This window comes from Rhea pennata, chromosome 1 (assembly GCF_028389875.1).
Source record: "Rhea pennata isolate bPtePen1 chromosome 1, bPtePen1.pri, whole genome shotgun sequence".
Taxonomy (NCBI): domain Eukaryota; kingdom Metazoa; phylum Chordata; class Aves; order Rheiformes; family Rheidae; genus Rhea; species Rhea pennata.
Window position 1 is genome coordinate 13,311,711 of NC_084663.1, and position 16,285 is coordinate 13,327,995.

Genomic DNA, 16,285 nt, shown 5'->3' on the forward strand with positions numbered 1-16,285 from the left:
TCTGGGACAAACTTGAAGCACAGTAAAATAAGTTCACGAAGCTTTCTTATTGTGCAACATGGAGAACTGCACACCTGGGGGGTTTAGCAGGACAGCAGAAGTTTACACTCACTTAGCAAGAGGACAGGAGTTTTTAGCACAGTAGAGGCGCTTGCCTTAACAGTACTAAATAGTTTATCTAAAGTGATGTAAGCTGCAAGTTGGTGACAAGTGTTATTTAGGTTTTTAAGTAAGATTTACAGCTATCAGATAACTGATGTAGATATTGCTACCTACACAGACAGAAGTACCCAAAGATCTTAGAATGCACCTGCAGCGCAACAGAGTGACTTGTTGGCTATAAGCATACCTAAACTAAGCATACCATTTTGCCAGATTACAGGAACAGTCTGCTCAAGCCTCAGAGTTCAGAGATGGTTTGCAGAACAGAATTGTTCTATTAATCTAAAAGCTCTAGCTATTTAATTACAAGTATGTAAATGTAGGCTCAAGCCAGACAGTGAAGAGCTCCCTACCTTCTCTCCCCACAAAAACTTAAAATGTAATTCTAATCAAACAGAATCTGTTCAAACACAAACTTCTCTTCTGTACCTACTATAACTGTTCTCCTAAGCTTCTGCCTACTTCCAGTCTCTTAATAAATTAAATAGTATCACTTCTTTCCAATACCCGTCTGACAGAAAAGCTGGGAGGATTTAGTTTTTCACATCAGTAACTGTGAAAGCTAAGTAAAAACTTAAGAAATGCAAATATTCAAGTGAGAGATGAGAGGATTCCAACAGTTTTGATCCCAAACCAAAAGTTCCTGTGGAATCTAACAGCATAGAATCTACTGATCTGAAAATAGGCATTACTGTCAGCCCCTCCTTCCCCTCAAAAACCCACCTCACTTGCCACAAAACAGAATGTAGAAGCTTACTGAGTAATACTGAAATAGTTAAGAAATACAAAACTTTGATACAAAATGATCAGTAAAAAGGAGTTATAAGCTAAGCCTAAAATATAGTCTCATAGATTTCAATTTCATACATATATTAAATCTTTTTAAGCATGTCACATTTGTCACACTGACTCCATGTGCTAGAATGAGACCTCAGAAACAACCAAAACCTTGTCTACTAAAGTGAACCTCATTTCAGTGTTTTAGTTAAACAAAATTAGCAGACCGACAGCTAATTTTCTTAAACAAATGTGATAGGCAAGTGAAGTGAACTGGACAAACTGACTTCCTACTTAGACACCTGAAAGTGACTCATCTCTCAGCTGAGATTACGTAACAGCTGCTAGACATTATATCAGCAGCTCAGAGTAACACCCAAGAGAACTGTACACAGCTTTTGCAAGCCTTTTAAAGCTTTAAGTTTCATTGAAATGTAGTGCAAGTACATACAATCCCTTGGAGATCCACCAAGGACTCAACTAGGCGACAAAATACTAATCTGAACAAAACTACTCAGTGATTATATAAATTGTTACCTTTTTTACAGAAGTAGAAAGCTGAAAAAAAGGGTAACTGACACTAATGAATCAGAAATTCATTATTATTATAAGTATTAAGAAAAAAACACATCTAAAAGCAACCGAGGCAACCAAGATACTGGTTTAAATATTCCATGAAACACTGATATTCTACAAAAGGAGATAAAAAGAAGTCTGGTGTATCAGACACATTATTTGTAATTCCTTATGTTAGCAAATATATACATAAGGAGCCAAGAATTTTCTGTCAGGCAAACTCTAACAAGCCAAAAAAAAAACAAACAAACAAAAAAAAAAAAAACGCTAAGAAACTTTTCTGAAAAACCTGAGAGAAAACAAAGAGGCAGCTACCAGAGCTAAACCTCCAGCCAAGTAAAATACAGATTAGAAGACAGACTATGACGCTGACTATCTTGAACACTGTAACATACAAAGCCTGGCTTCCTTCATCTACTATACGCTCTCTTTCTGCAGCTCCCCTTGCAGCTCCTCTTTCAGCTCTTCCTTCAGTTATAGGAAAATGGAAAAAGATGCTCTCTAAAAACTAATGACCACAGGGCTGGTTTAACTATGGATACTGTTGTAATAGCAGACTAATGCATCCTTTTAATAAGATACTTCCACTACAATTCAGAAAAAAAATAGGGTTTTCTTAACTATGTCTTTAAGACAACTAATAACACACAATTATGTTTGCACTAATGACATCTAAGATTAGACAAAGTAAAAAACAAAAATATTTTTTCTTAAAGAAACAAATAGTAATAGGCAAACATATAACTGAGTTAAAATAAAAATCTGGGAGTGAAATATATGGTAACTGGAAAGAAGAGTGTATCTTTCTCTACAATCTCTAATATTACGAGCAAAAAGAACTGACTATAGTAAATACTGCAGTATAGTGATGCGACCTACTGTCAATCTGTATTAGAGGCGGAAGAAGTCACAGAAGATTCTGAAAGTACAGTTTTAGTCAATGTTGAATTTGTTAAAATTTGTAACGTAATGCTGTAATTCATATGCCTGATCAGCGATACCAAACTGGGTAATCCAAACAGATACTTAAGGTCTACCTGTACATACAGCTTTTGAAAGAATGTGGCAATTTTTTCATCTTGAAATTAAAGGTGGACTCTTCTTCATGTAGCAGGATGTAGCCGAAGTGTCCTGCTTTTGCAAGGCCACAAATTATGATTTCAAAGGACTCTCCAAAGAGTACAGAATATTATACAAAACAATAGAAAAAAAATGAAAACATTTGGATTTGACCACTACAGAAATCAGGAGTATTGCAGAACCAGATTATATGAATTGCACTAGTTTCTTCACTTGAAAGAATGTGAAAAGGTATTCATCTGAAGTCCTTGCTGACAACAGCTCTCTAGGAAAATAATCAAATGTTAGCATTTAGGACGGAGAATATAGTGTTACATTTATTAAAACTCCAGAAGACACTGACAATAGTAAAACATTAACACATGTTATTTAACCAACAGACTCATCTGTAGGAGGTGTAGCCTCAAAAGGCTTTACACCAGGTAAGACCACTGGTTTCTGGTTTACAAGGTATCTTTGTAATTGGGAACAGCCAACTTCAGATATTAGGAGCTCAAGTACAAGCCCTCTTACAATAAATCATACCAAGAAATTAACTATGTTGGTTCATAAACTAGGAAAACATATAACCAATTTTTCCTCCTATAAGTGGGCTACAATGGTAGCAGAAAACCATCCTGAATTCACCACCTCAAGAAAAGAGAAATAATGCATTTTTTTTTATTTTTTTAATTGCAGGAATCATATAATCACAGGTTCATTCCACCTGGAAGGCACCTTACGAGACCACTGAGCACAAACTCCTGCTGGTTTAACACTGAATTTAGGCCTGGTTGTTCAGGGCTTGCTGAAAGCCTCCAAGGACGGAGATTCTACAACCTCGCTGGGAAACCCATTGCAGTGCTTTAATCAAAATTTTCTTCATATCCAGGCAGAACCCTGCCTGTTTTTCAGCTTAAAACCACTGTCCATTGTTCTCCTGCAAAAGGCTGCTATCTGGTCCTCCTGAAGCTTTCTCTTCTTCACAGTAAACAAGCCCAGTTCCCTCAGCCTCTCCTTGCAAATCATGTGCGCCAACACCCTGACCAGATTTATTCAAGTTTAACAATAATTTCCTGGTACTGGGAGAGGCCAAAACTGGATGCAGCATTCTAGATGTTGTCTAGCAAGCAATAAATAAAGGAAAATAATCACTTCCTCATCTACTGACTGCAGTCCTGCTGATGCAGTCCAGTATGCTATTAGCCTTCATGTGCCATGTACTGTTCACCAGTCAGTCACTAAAAAATGTCTTATGTCCATGTCTTAAAGCGGTCTGACTTATCTGGTGCGTTTCTAATGCATATGCTATCATCTTATCCAGGTAACAAAAATGGGATTAAAGACAATACCTACAAGGAAATTCTTACACAAAATGACCGAGGACAGAACAGCTCAGGGTTGCTACCTATAATAGCAAAACTTACAGAATACATTAAGGTAATGATTCAGTTTACATACGAAAAGTGTTAGTGAATAATTTCATAGAACAACCATATTCGGTGGCAGAACATGATGTTTTGTTAACTAGCACCACAAATGTTCTCTTGCATCAACATCTTAGTTCTGCACATCCTTACAGATAATATATACTTAAGCTTTGTCAATACATGCAATAAAGGTTTCCATGCAAATATTTATGTACCTAAACCACATGAGGTTACAGTGTAACTTACATTTGAACACTTCATAATCATCTAAAAAAAGTGAAGATTAAAATAGTTCTTAAAGGCTTTCCATATACCATTTAAAAGCCACAAGTAAGGATTTGTTTCTACTCAAGTTAAACATGTAATCATGATCTAAATTTGCCAGAGTGAAAAACAGGACTGAGTTTCTTCATAAACATTTTCAGAATTGCTGTATGGAGTTTTACATAACACCTTCATCACCACAGTGGTAATCTGGAAGTTTTCTCTTAATCAGAAGACAGGACTTGAAATATAAATACTTTATAGGCAACAGCAATGCATCTTTTACAGTAATAAATGCTGGTAATGATACCTAAACAGTAGTTAGAGATTATACAGCTATCTCCCTTTTTTAGGGGGTAGAGGGGGGAAGAAGGGGGAAAAAGGTATCAATTAAAAAGATGCCTACTATTTTGCCACATATTTTAACAGTTTTCAAGGGACTACAGCTATCTGGGAGTGAATGGGAAGGGGAGAAGATAACACTAGTAGTAAAATACAAGTGAAACTACAATTAACTGTGCCCTACAGAGGTTTTGTGCATAACATTAATGTAATGTTTTTTAAATTTTTGGTTTTTATGAAAAGCTCATAGATAAATTACAGTTTATATGCCCAGATAGCCACAGCTAAATAATCTTCGTGCTCCAAAACTCATGATTAAGTTTCAGCTACGGAAAACAAATCCACAAAAACCTGCATACACACACATACGCACATTTCCCCTCCCCCATAAAAAGCAACTTCACATCTCAGTCTATACAGGCTCCTTAAAATGGCAGAACCAACCAAGAATTCCCCTGCTTCTGGTCTTTTGCTTTATCCACACATCATGGCTAGCAGTAACTACATGCTTTTAAAAATACACATATTTACAGTGTTTGAAACCATTTTATGACATTATAAAGTAAAATGTATAACCTCTTACCTGAGCATGAAAATTTGACATAGTCGTTGTCTCTATATCTTTCTTTCCCAAAATCTCCATTTTCACTGGTGAATTGGGAAAATTAAATGAAAAGTAGTCTAAAAAGTCAGGTAAATAAGTAGCTGCCCCATGAACAATACCCATTACATAGTAAGCTGCACAGTTTTCATTTTCACTAAAAACCAGACCCACAAACTCTTCTGCAAATCTCTCCATCTCCACAGGAGATAAGTGGGAGAGTTCATTACTGTAGGCATGGATAACTGATGCACCTCCGTTAGGCTGGTGCTCAATATGAATCAGCTGTTTGAACTCCAATGTGTCCAACCTTTTGAGTTTATTTTGAACCCGTGGCTCCTTTAACGAGACAAATGGAAACTCACTGTTCTCTGGTATCTTGGACTCAAAGTCCTTCTTGGGATCCATATTTTTCCCATTGAAATCCTTAAGATGATCATCTATAATGCCTTTGGCTTCCTGATCCTCAACATCAGAAACCAATCCTGAGCAGATGGTCTGAATGGATTTGCTGTACATTTTTGGACGCTTCCTTTTCTCACTCTCTTTATGTTTCTTTTTCTTTTTCTTCTTAACTTTTTTAATCTGTAGTTCTTCTGCATTGGTTTTTGGTTTCTCCTTCCCACCTGTTGAGAGGAAAAAGGTCTCTTAAGTACTTTTATATAGATGCATACAAACACACACACACACACACACACACACACACTTAGGTATCAGGATTCAAAGCTACCAGTATCTTCATCAAGGCACACACAGACACCAATACTGAGTGTCACATAACATAGGGGTATCTTACTGGAAAGAAGTAGAGACACCTGCCACAGTCACACTGTATGACTGACACAAAGTTTCAGGAAAAGAAACCGCAACAGAAAACAAATTTTCCAAGAATGCTTTCATGATCCTATCTATACCATTTAACTGGTCATCAGAAATTAAAACACCAGGAAGTTCAGACACATTAGATGACTGCTGTCAACAAACATTGCCAAATATCGACCATTTGTAAATGGTCAATGAGCATCATCCAATCAGCAAACTGTTCACAAATACTGCTGCCAAATCCTACCTTGCCAGGTGGATTTGTACAGTCAATCTTGCAGAACCAAATAAGCTTTGCAGAAATAATGTGAAAATATCTAAAAACTGACCACAGACTTCCTTTAAAATAAAAACAACAATAATAAACCCTTACAATAATACAAGGAGAAGTAGTTAGCATAAAAACTACAAAATATTCCAGCCGAATAAAAAATAAATTGTAAAGGCCTAAAGCTGGGAGATAATTTGGTCAAGTGATTCCAAAGGTTAAAAAGAAAGGGGGGGCGGGTTCTAAGTGTTTTACATGCAGCACAACTCATAAATGGGATCACAGGAAAGCTTCCATCACTAGACTTTCCTAAAGTCTAGCTGTTGATACAAACACATTTCGTGATCTGATAATTCAAATTACTAGATATGTTAGAGCACAAAACTACATTCACAACAAAGGATTCAAGATTAGCAGGTTAACAGACAAAAGCTCAGAGAAGACTTGCAATGAAAGGCACAATTTTAAACTACTCAAATTCACAGAAGCTAAATAACATACTGATTTCCAAGCCAGCATCTACTACTATGTTGCAGCAGATTGACTTCAATTTGACTTCAATTTGCTATTCTTAGCCCAAGTAATCCACGATACAGTCCTCCCTACCCCCCACAAAAACCCCCTCTCAACTGCTGGAGCACAGAATCACACATCCTGCTGATAATTAAGGGGTCTGGATATGGAACAAGCAGAGACACAGGCAAGGGGAACAAGCAATTAAGGCACTCGCCTCCAAGTCTCCTGAGGTTCGTCACAGCAGCTACGCACCTCGGGGATTTCCGACGGGCAGACAGATGAGCCAGTTTTCTTTCTAGCTCCTATTTTCTCATCTTTTAGGGGAAAAAAAGTACGCTGAGCTCATTCCTTATTTAGCCCAAGGAAGAAAATGGGCTCTGGGATTCCTTAACCTAATCCACACATAAAAGAGCTACAAAAACTCCCTTGCCTCTTTATCAGATTTAGTATGTGCTCTGTGAGCACAATTTCAGTTTTAGCTAAACATGATCAACTGCCAAAAGGTACAGTATTCTCATAGAAACCTGCCCTGTCATTAGATTATGTTTAATGAAAAAAATAATAATAATATGGGCCTCTACAATATTACTGCTTGATCTGGTACACACAGTACTCTACTACTTCATCACAGTCTTCTTTCTGCCACATTTTTAAATCCAGTGGGCATGGAAAGACCAGAAAGAACAGCAACACACGTCCAAGCAGCTACCTCATCTTACAGGAATCACAAACTTAAATTATTGAGGGTGCCAGGATACCTCATTTTTCCCCAAGTGAAAACCTGTAGTCAACACACCATCACCTGACAAAATAATCAGCTGCTGTTCATGTTCCCTGGCATCCTAACAGGTGTCATTATGGTGCCAATTCGAGTCAGAGGGAAATAAAAAAAGAAATGATTACGACAGCGAGCTGTTCCATAGCATATGGATAATATGCTATGCTAACATCCCAGATAAGCTCAGGAAGTGTGGGTTAGATGAGTGGGCAGTGAGGTGGATTGAGAAGTGGCTGAAGGGCAGAGCTTAGAGGGTCGTCATCGGTGGCGTGGAGTCTAGTTGGAGGCCTGTGGCTAGTTACATCCCCCGGGGCTCAGTACTGGGTCCCATCCTGTTCAGCTTCTTCATCAATGACCTGGATGAGGGGGCAGAGTGCCTCCTCAGCAGGTTTTCTGATGCTGCCAAGCTGGGAGGAGTGGCTGACACACCAGAGGGCTGTGCTGCCATTCAGAGAGACCTGGACAGGCTGGAGAGTTGGGCGGAGAGGAACCTCCTGAGGTTCAACAAGGGCAAGTGCAGGGTCCTGCACCTAGGGAGAAATAACCCTAGGCACCAGTACAAGCTGGGGGCTGACCTACTGGAGAGCAGCTCTGCAGAGAAGGACCTGGGAGTGCTGGTGGATGACAAGTTGACCACGAGCCAGCAATGTGCCCTTGTGTCCAAGAAGGTCAATGGTGTCCTGGGGTGCCTTAGGAAGAGTGTTGCCAGCAGGTGGAGGGAGGTGATCCTGCCCCTCTACTCAGCCCTGGGGAGGCCTCATCTCGAGTCCTGTGTCCAGTTCTGGGCTCCCCAGTCCAAGAGAGACCTGGAGCTACTGGAGAGAGTCCAGCGTAGGGCTACAGATACAATCAGAGGGCTGGAGCACCTGCCCTATGAGGAATGGCTGCGAGAGCTGGGCCTGTTTAGCCTGGGCAACAGAAGACTGGGGGTGGTGGGGTGGATCTTATTAATGTGTACAAGTACCTGAAGGGAGGGTGTCAAGGGGATGAGGACAAACTCTTTTTCAGTTGTCCCACATGCCAGGACAAGAGGCAATGGGCAGAAACTGAAGCACAGGAAGTTACGCCTGAACGCGAGGGGGAATTTCCTTCCCAGGAGAGCGACAGAGCACTGGCACAGGTTGCCCAGAGAGATTGTGGAGTCTTCTTCTCTGGAGATCTTCAAGGCCCGTCTGGATGCAACCCTGTCTACCATGCTCTAGGTGACCCTGCTTGAGCAGGGAGGTTGGATTGGATGATCTCCAGAGGTCCCTTCCAACCTTACCCATTCTGTGATATGCCTTAAAATCCCGACTCAAACCCCAAATATATACTATAGAATGGAGAACAGTTCTTTCCTCCTCCTGACTGCAAGGATACACAACTAGAGATTATCCAAGAGTCTGTAAGTATTTCAAATTCCTAAAAGTGTTTTAATTTACCATTTGAAAAGTGATTTCATTCTAAATATGAAAAAAACATTAATATACTGAATGATAACAAAGATGTCACAAATTTTCAAAGTATTGTACTAGCCTGAATATGGAATATTGAATTAGACCATTGAGTGCTGTAACAAGGCCAGGAGAAGGTGGGGGATTATCTGTCAAGCTACTTCATGTGTTCTCAAATGGACCACAGATCTTTCCAGGGACCAATCACTCACACACCTGAGACAGGATGCAAAACAGGAAAGGATTGGAAATTTATATTCCTTGGGATACAATCAACAGTATTACAACTGGCAATCAAATACAACAGTTTCTGAAATCAAAGTAAGATACTATTTGCTATGTGCTTTCTCATAGTTAAAGATGTCTATAATAATCAAAAAAGTAGATAAGCATTACGCTATTAACACCTTGCTGCACACTCAATTATTAAACTACACTACAATACGACTAGCAAAAGAGCTACACTGAAAACTTTTGATGACAGACTAAAGTGATTATGCCATTTAAGCATGTATCAAATACCAAAATTTTATCTACAGATATTTTCCCAGATCATACAAAGAGTTACAAAAACACCGCATGCAATTTGGAGTCAAATAAATATCTGCTAGGAGCCTCACATCTCACAACACAGCACTTCTCTCCCATAGATCTTTTTGGCTCTCTAAACTCTCTCAGGGTAGAACTGAAGCCATTAACTCTGAAATGCCTGAGAACTAAGAAAGCAATAATCACTGATGGAGCAAGGGGCTGTAAACAAATGTCTAGGATGAGAAGCAGTGAGATCCCTGAACTGCTACTGCAATTGTCCTAGAGAAATGGAGAATCAAAACAGGCAGTCTCTTCACACTGGGAAGCAAGTATCATGGCACTCTTAAAGTTCCACTGGGCAGGAACAAGCCTTAAAACACAAGTTGAAGAAAGAGGACTCCAAAGTAGAATTTTTCAAAATGCATTACTGCAGTTGGTTAAAGATGTCAAAAATAAAAAAGCCATCCAAAAGAGTAGAGTGTGTTTAGAGAACTAATTTTAACCCAAAAGACAGCATTATTTCAAACACTGATTAGCTGCCTTGAGCCTTTCTCAAATTCACACAAGCGTAAGCTAAAAACACACGAGACTGATAAATGTTTTCAGGAACTCTATTTTCATACTGACAGTAAATCACACAGTTAAGAATTTCTGTGGAGAGAATTTGCCAGATACTTCAGGCACCATATTTCATAGAGAAATAAGAATTGTATTACAAAGTTAAATTGAATATCGCAAGACTGGAGAACATCAAATTCACAATTATTTGTTCAGCCCTCAGATGTGGATATATGATACAGCTGTGCAATCCATGAGCTCGTTGCTACAGATGGGTATAGTCCAAATCCCCACCCTCCTTTTCTCTGCTACTGCTCCTGGTACACAATCCTCCTCCACGCCCTGTACTGACTGACACTCATGGTAAACTGCATGGTAAATTGACTCAATTTAATGGCTCAGCAGAAAACTATTCACTTTTTTGCTGCTAGATTAGTGAACAAAATTGGTTCACTGCATTGTCAGACAATAACTAGAGCATGGAAAACAGTGATAGCATGCAATGAGAAGGGGAGGAGCAGAATCACCCCTTTTCAGCGGCAGTAAGCCACCATATCTGCTTACCAAAACTGTTCACCACACCCTTCATCTGTCCAACCTGAGCACTGAGTAAGGCAGAAAGAGGGACCAAGGTGAAAAGCCACCCCAAAAAACAACACACACACATCCCCCACTACCATAACACATACGCAAGACCAAGTCCCTAGCAAACGTGAACTTAAGGTTTCCTAACCCAAAAGGTAGAACTTTCAAAATTAACAATTATATAGTTTCTCAGTTTGCCTTTTTTTAAAAAGTACATGTAAGTACATTTAACTGTAATACCATGGCTCAAACCACAAATTCTTCCTTCTGTCCTTTATTACAGGACGACCCACACGCTCACTGTATAGTGACTGTTCCTAATAGTGCTTGGACACATGCTGATGTCAAACTTCAGAATATTTGCGTCCAATTATTTTAGCATACAGCCGAAGTTTTCCTGAAGAATACAAACAAGAAATGGAAAACAGTGACTTCAAAGAATAATATATCTCAGAGAAATTTGAACAGAGTTTCACAGAAAAAAGGAGGAACTTTTCTAGCCTAAGGCTTCTGCTTTGCTGAATTTCAAAGACTGACTCCAAAGCAGGTGTTTAAAGCTGCTCAGAAATTGTGAAGACTTCAATAACAGAAGGAATTAGTTTCCTGAAATACTGGTATTGCTATCAGCAATCCCCAGTGAAGTACTTCCACTTTATTTTGCTTTTGCATTAGTTGTAGAAAGAAGGGCAGAAAAATTCTCCATCACTCCTCTGCTGCATATATCAAAACATTCTAGATTAAGCAAGATGTGCTGCTTCTTCCAAAACCAATAATGTTTCTTCAATTCTTAGTTAATGGGCACTGAAAAAAGCACAGCTGCACTCAATATCCCCCTAGGACTGCAATCAAACTGCTTCACAGCAGAAAATACAGAATTCAGTAAAAACATTAGAAAGCAACCCAAAAGGCTAAATAAAGATCCAAACATTTATACTGCGATATCCAAACTAATTTCACTTAAGGCAAGATTTAGCAGTAGCAGTGCAGTGCCTGATGTAAGCTAACTTATTTCACCTCTGGGATAGTTACTACTGAGGCAACCACTCACAATCCTAGAACTTCAATATAGGTATTTCAGGTAGTCTACAACCAGCAATCACAATAAACTTGTGTACATGCATACATTTAATCTAATTTCAACCAAGAAAGAAAATAAGAAAGAAAACAAATCATAAAGCCTTAGACATTTTGAAGTGCAGGGCATCTTCTATCTCTACGTGCTCTGAGATGTATTCAGAGCACAGCTACTGAAGCACAGTTAAAACAAACAAACAAAAAAACCCTATTTCTCCACTGTGTGATTCAAAAACACGAGACCTAAGAAAGAATTTGTGCGCACATTAGAACACTATCTTAATTCAAGTGAGTCAGAATCTCCTTCAGGACTCCAAGAATATGCAACTAAAGGAGGAGGAGGAAAAGAATACTCAGCACCCACAGATCCTTACAGAACCTTTCCCTTGATCTGGTGTCAAAAAGCACACTGAGCTCGCACTTCACTGGGGTGAAAAACACCAAGAATAGCAAAATTGTTATTTTGCTCCTGCAAATTGATTTTTTTTTTTTTTTTTTTACAGTGCCACAGTGCCCTGTCACACACAGCACAGGACTTGTACCTAGGACTGCTATTCAAAACTCCTGAAATTTTATGTAAATAATCCAATGCTTTAACATTATTAAATGATATTTAAGTTAAAATGATGACAGACATCCTGAATTTGTTAACTACAGACCAATTCCTTCCAAATTTGCCTTTTTGTAAGAACTCACTACTCAAAAATTACCGACAGTTTATCTTATGCTGTGTTTTGTCAGTAAGATAATTGAAATTCTGCATAGGCAGAGGTCACAAAACTCTCATTTCATTCGATTAGTTCAAATGCAGCAGTGTTTCTCAACTTTGACATCACGGCCCCAAAAGTTCTTAGAGGGAACTGTAAAGTTAGCATTAAGTTTTTTGTATTTTTTTTTTCCCAAAGTGTTCTGACTGCTGACAGCAACAAGGAACAATGATTTATACCTGCAGCCAGTAGTCAGTCAGTTTTCACTTCCCATCTTTGGGAGAACTCAGTTACTAACAACTGAAAGAGCTGTGTTATACTTGGCAGAGGGGAGAGCAGAGGAAGCAGTGCAGAGGAAAACGTCAACACAAACTTGCAGAAGCCTAAACAAGGACCATATTTTTCTAGATTTTTCCAAGGACTGAAACGGAGCACCTTATTTCTTGTTCTACAGTATATGAATACCCACCAGCTCCTGGTACACTGCTTGTTCTGCAAGGACAGATCAGTCTGGCTATTCCCATCGTTGCTGTAAAACATCCTCCAGGTCTTCAGTTTGGTCCTATCTTCTAGTGCTACAGTAGGAGAAGTTCTGCCTACTACTCTCCATCAGGGGATAGGTAAGAAGTAACCGCCAATGATCTTCAGTTATTTCCCACTGTCCCATGTGACCAGACACACAATTTAAGGATTTTCTAGCCTTCTCATCACAACTCTAAAACTAAAGCTACTAAAATAATACTAGATAAAAAAAGCCACTAATGTTTTTGTTTTATTACAACTCAGCTCTGCTAGAGTTATTCTGGTAGAGTCTTTAAAGATTGCACAGAAATCCCACTTTAAATCACAGAGAGACGAAGTCCTCCCCTGCATCTTCCAGTGAGTTTAAAGTTCACAGCCACAAGCAATTAAATTACAGCTTAAATCAGATGCATCCAAGACCCCCCACTGACCAACAATTAAAATATGCAGTCTTAGAGAGTACAACACATGCTCTTCGATGCTTTGCTCATACCATGGCACTAGGAGGGGAAAAAAATAAAAAAGAAAAAAAAAAAACAACATGAGAAAACATGAGAAACCCAAGTTTGCACTGGCCAGATGACTACGTAATTAAAAATAGCAGAATTTTATATGTTGACTTTTCATTGTTTGAGTTAATGAAAACATATTCCGTAACAGTTCAAAAGGAATCTGTCAGAACAGCTGATTTCCTAAGGCAGTTAAAATAAGAACATAGTATTCTGAACTGAAACAAAATACATATAGCTTCATTCTCCTTAGCTCCCCAGTGGCCACAGAGCAAGACAAATGGCCAACTGATTGAAAAGCTAATAGACTGCATGCTGAAAACAAACATAACTTTGAGGTGTCTAAGTACCGGGACAAAGAAACAAAGCAAATGGCAGGAATACAACTGAGAAATTACAGCTATCTTGCTCTATTTAGAGACTTGAAAGCTCTAATATTAAATGTCAAAAAAGTCAAGTCTCAAACACATAAAATAGTTCTATTTTATGTTGCCTCAGCCTTCTCTGAATTGAATAGTCACAGCAATGTTGAGAACAACTATTCAAGAATTTCAGAAAATGCACAGACACCTTCAGGTTCAATAGCATAAAATACATATGCATACAAACACAGGATGCAAGAAAAGTTGCCACAGGGACAGAAATCAAGTCCTACTACGTTTATCTTAAATAAGTAGCTGTTTCTTACCCAGAGCACATGTAAGCACAGGAAGATCCTACCATGCCATCCATTAAGTGCACTTATCAGGTAAGCCTTAGTGTGATGTTGTAAGAAGAGCAGGGATTTACAAAATGATAAATAAATATAAGGAACACTAAAATATTTTCAGTTAATTCTTCTATGACAAACAGACTGAAAAGAAAGTCTCCAAACAGTTTCTGGAGTCACTTGAGTTACTATACAGACAAAAAAAGAAACTGGCCAGCAACATACTCCTCCTCCTGTACTTCTGATTTTCTCCTCTCCAAATAAATCTATAATCAAAATAAAAAAACATAAAAGAATTCCTATCTAGATTGAAAACAAGGATGGAAACTTGGGGGTGCAGGAAGATACAAGCAGAATAGTTCTGTTAGGAAAAGTTCTGAGAATATAAGAACAAGATTTAATGAAAATCATGACATGGTCTTAAACTAACAGTTTTGTGCAATTCGATGTGTTTCTGGATTTTAAAATATATCGTAGAGGTATATAGGCTCTGCTTTAGTCTTATTCAATAAAACTTTCCTCATAAGTAGCAAAAAAAAAGCTTCCTAAACACACTACCAGTATTTTTCACTCCACTATAAAAGAACTATGGCGGTGCACCTTTAAAGATAGTACAGCAACTCATGCAGACCCAGACCTCTTTTACGAGCTTACCAAAAATTTTATAGTACTTCAGACTTCACAAACACCACAGTCGCAGATGGAAAGGAAAATATTTTTTATATTTTCAGCCACCTGGACTCATCTAGCAATTTATCTATCAAAGACGTTTGCTGGCAATGCCCAAGGGGAGAATCATTGTTCTCAGCAGAAGAGCTATAAATGTGTCAACACTGCAATTCTCTCTAAAGTCCTGTCTTTATTTCAAATACAGTGAATTCAAAGTCATTAAAAACCTGCAATTATTTCTACAATCTTCATCTTATAATAAAGATGCATATGCTACCCATAGGAAGCCCCAGAGCCTTCAGACCACTAATTCAGACTTTTTCCAACCAGCAAATCATATGAACGCTTGTTCACTTATTTTGCAGAAAGCAGTTTATAAAAAAAAAAAAAAAAAAAAAAAAAAAAAAAAAAAAAAAAAGGCTAACAGACTTTTGTTTCAAGCTCCAGATCCCCATTGTGGTAGTGGTCTAGGTGTGGATATCCTACTCTGTTACTCAATCAGCTCAAAACTGCAGCTGTCACAATCCAATAGGACTGCCATGTCTACACGTATATTTGCTTTAAATAATAAAACACTACCTTAGCTCTAGTACTCTTTATCACACTGACAGATTTGTATAACAACAGCTACTGCATTTGCAGCTTCTACCTCATCTGCTGAATAAGAATAGTACAGACAAGAAAAGGTAGACACAAGACCTGAAGAATCTCACAGATAAGGCTGGTAAGTGTTGCCTAGTGCCTCAGCCAACAAGCTCCTTTCACGCTAGGTAAGGTCACATCTGTTCTCTCCACTGAAAGTCAGTAAACATATGTACCCTCAGGGGCTAAGTGCATACCATGAGATCTGACCAACACAAATTTTAGCTATCATAGCCATGAATTGTAGCTAAACTGAGAATAAAGGACATAATCAGCGTTCTTTGCCTGTGAACTTACACAAAGGTTTGAGGATGTGTGCTTTGGGGATTTTCATTTCTCTGTTTTTAAAAAAGGGTTTATAGCAGACACTGTAACAGAAAAGCCTATCAATAATTTAGTCATAAAATCAAGAATAGTGTCTGAAAACCACAGTTAAAATGAATGATAGAAGCCCACTATTTAAATTTACAAAATACTCAAACTGAGGAAGCATGGGCTAGGTAAAGTGGACAGTGAAGTGGAACAAAAACCAGCTGAACTGCTGGGCTCAGAGGGCTGTGATCAGCGACACAAAGTCCAAGTGGAGGCCAGTCACTAGTCCCTACTGGGGCCAGTTCATGAACGACCTGGACGATGGAGCTGAGGGCCCTCTCTGCAGGTTTGCAGATGACACGAAACTGGGAGGAGCGGCCGATACACCAGCTGGTTGTGCTTGCACCGAGAGGGACCTCAACAGGCTGGAGAAACAGAC

At 38.7% G+C, this 16,285-nt stretch overlaps 1 protein-coding gene across 4 annotated transcripts in view; it reads right to left on the reverse strand.

Annotated features, from left to right (window-relative positions):
- Nucleotides 1-16,285, reverse strand: part of RSBN1L (round spermatid basic protein 1 like) — a 51,551-nt gene that overhangs the window by 18,771 nt on the left and 16,495 nt on the right. For 3 of the 4 annotated variants that reach the window (XM_062581562.1, XM_062581556.1, XM_062581547.1), the window contains one exon: nt 5,194-5,837. In XM_062581562.1, the coding sequence (XP_062437546.1) occupies nt 5,194-5,837 (644 nt within the window). The remainder of the gene's footprint in view (nt 1-5,193; nt 5,838-16,285) is intronic. The other variant, XM_062581572.1, reaches the window with a different exon arrangement.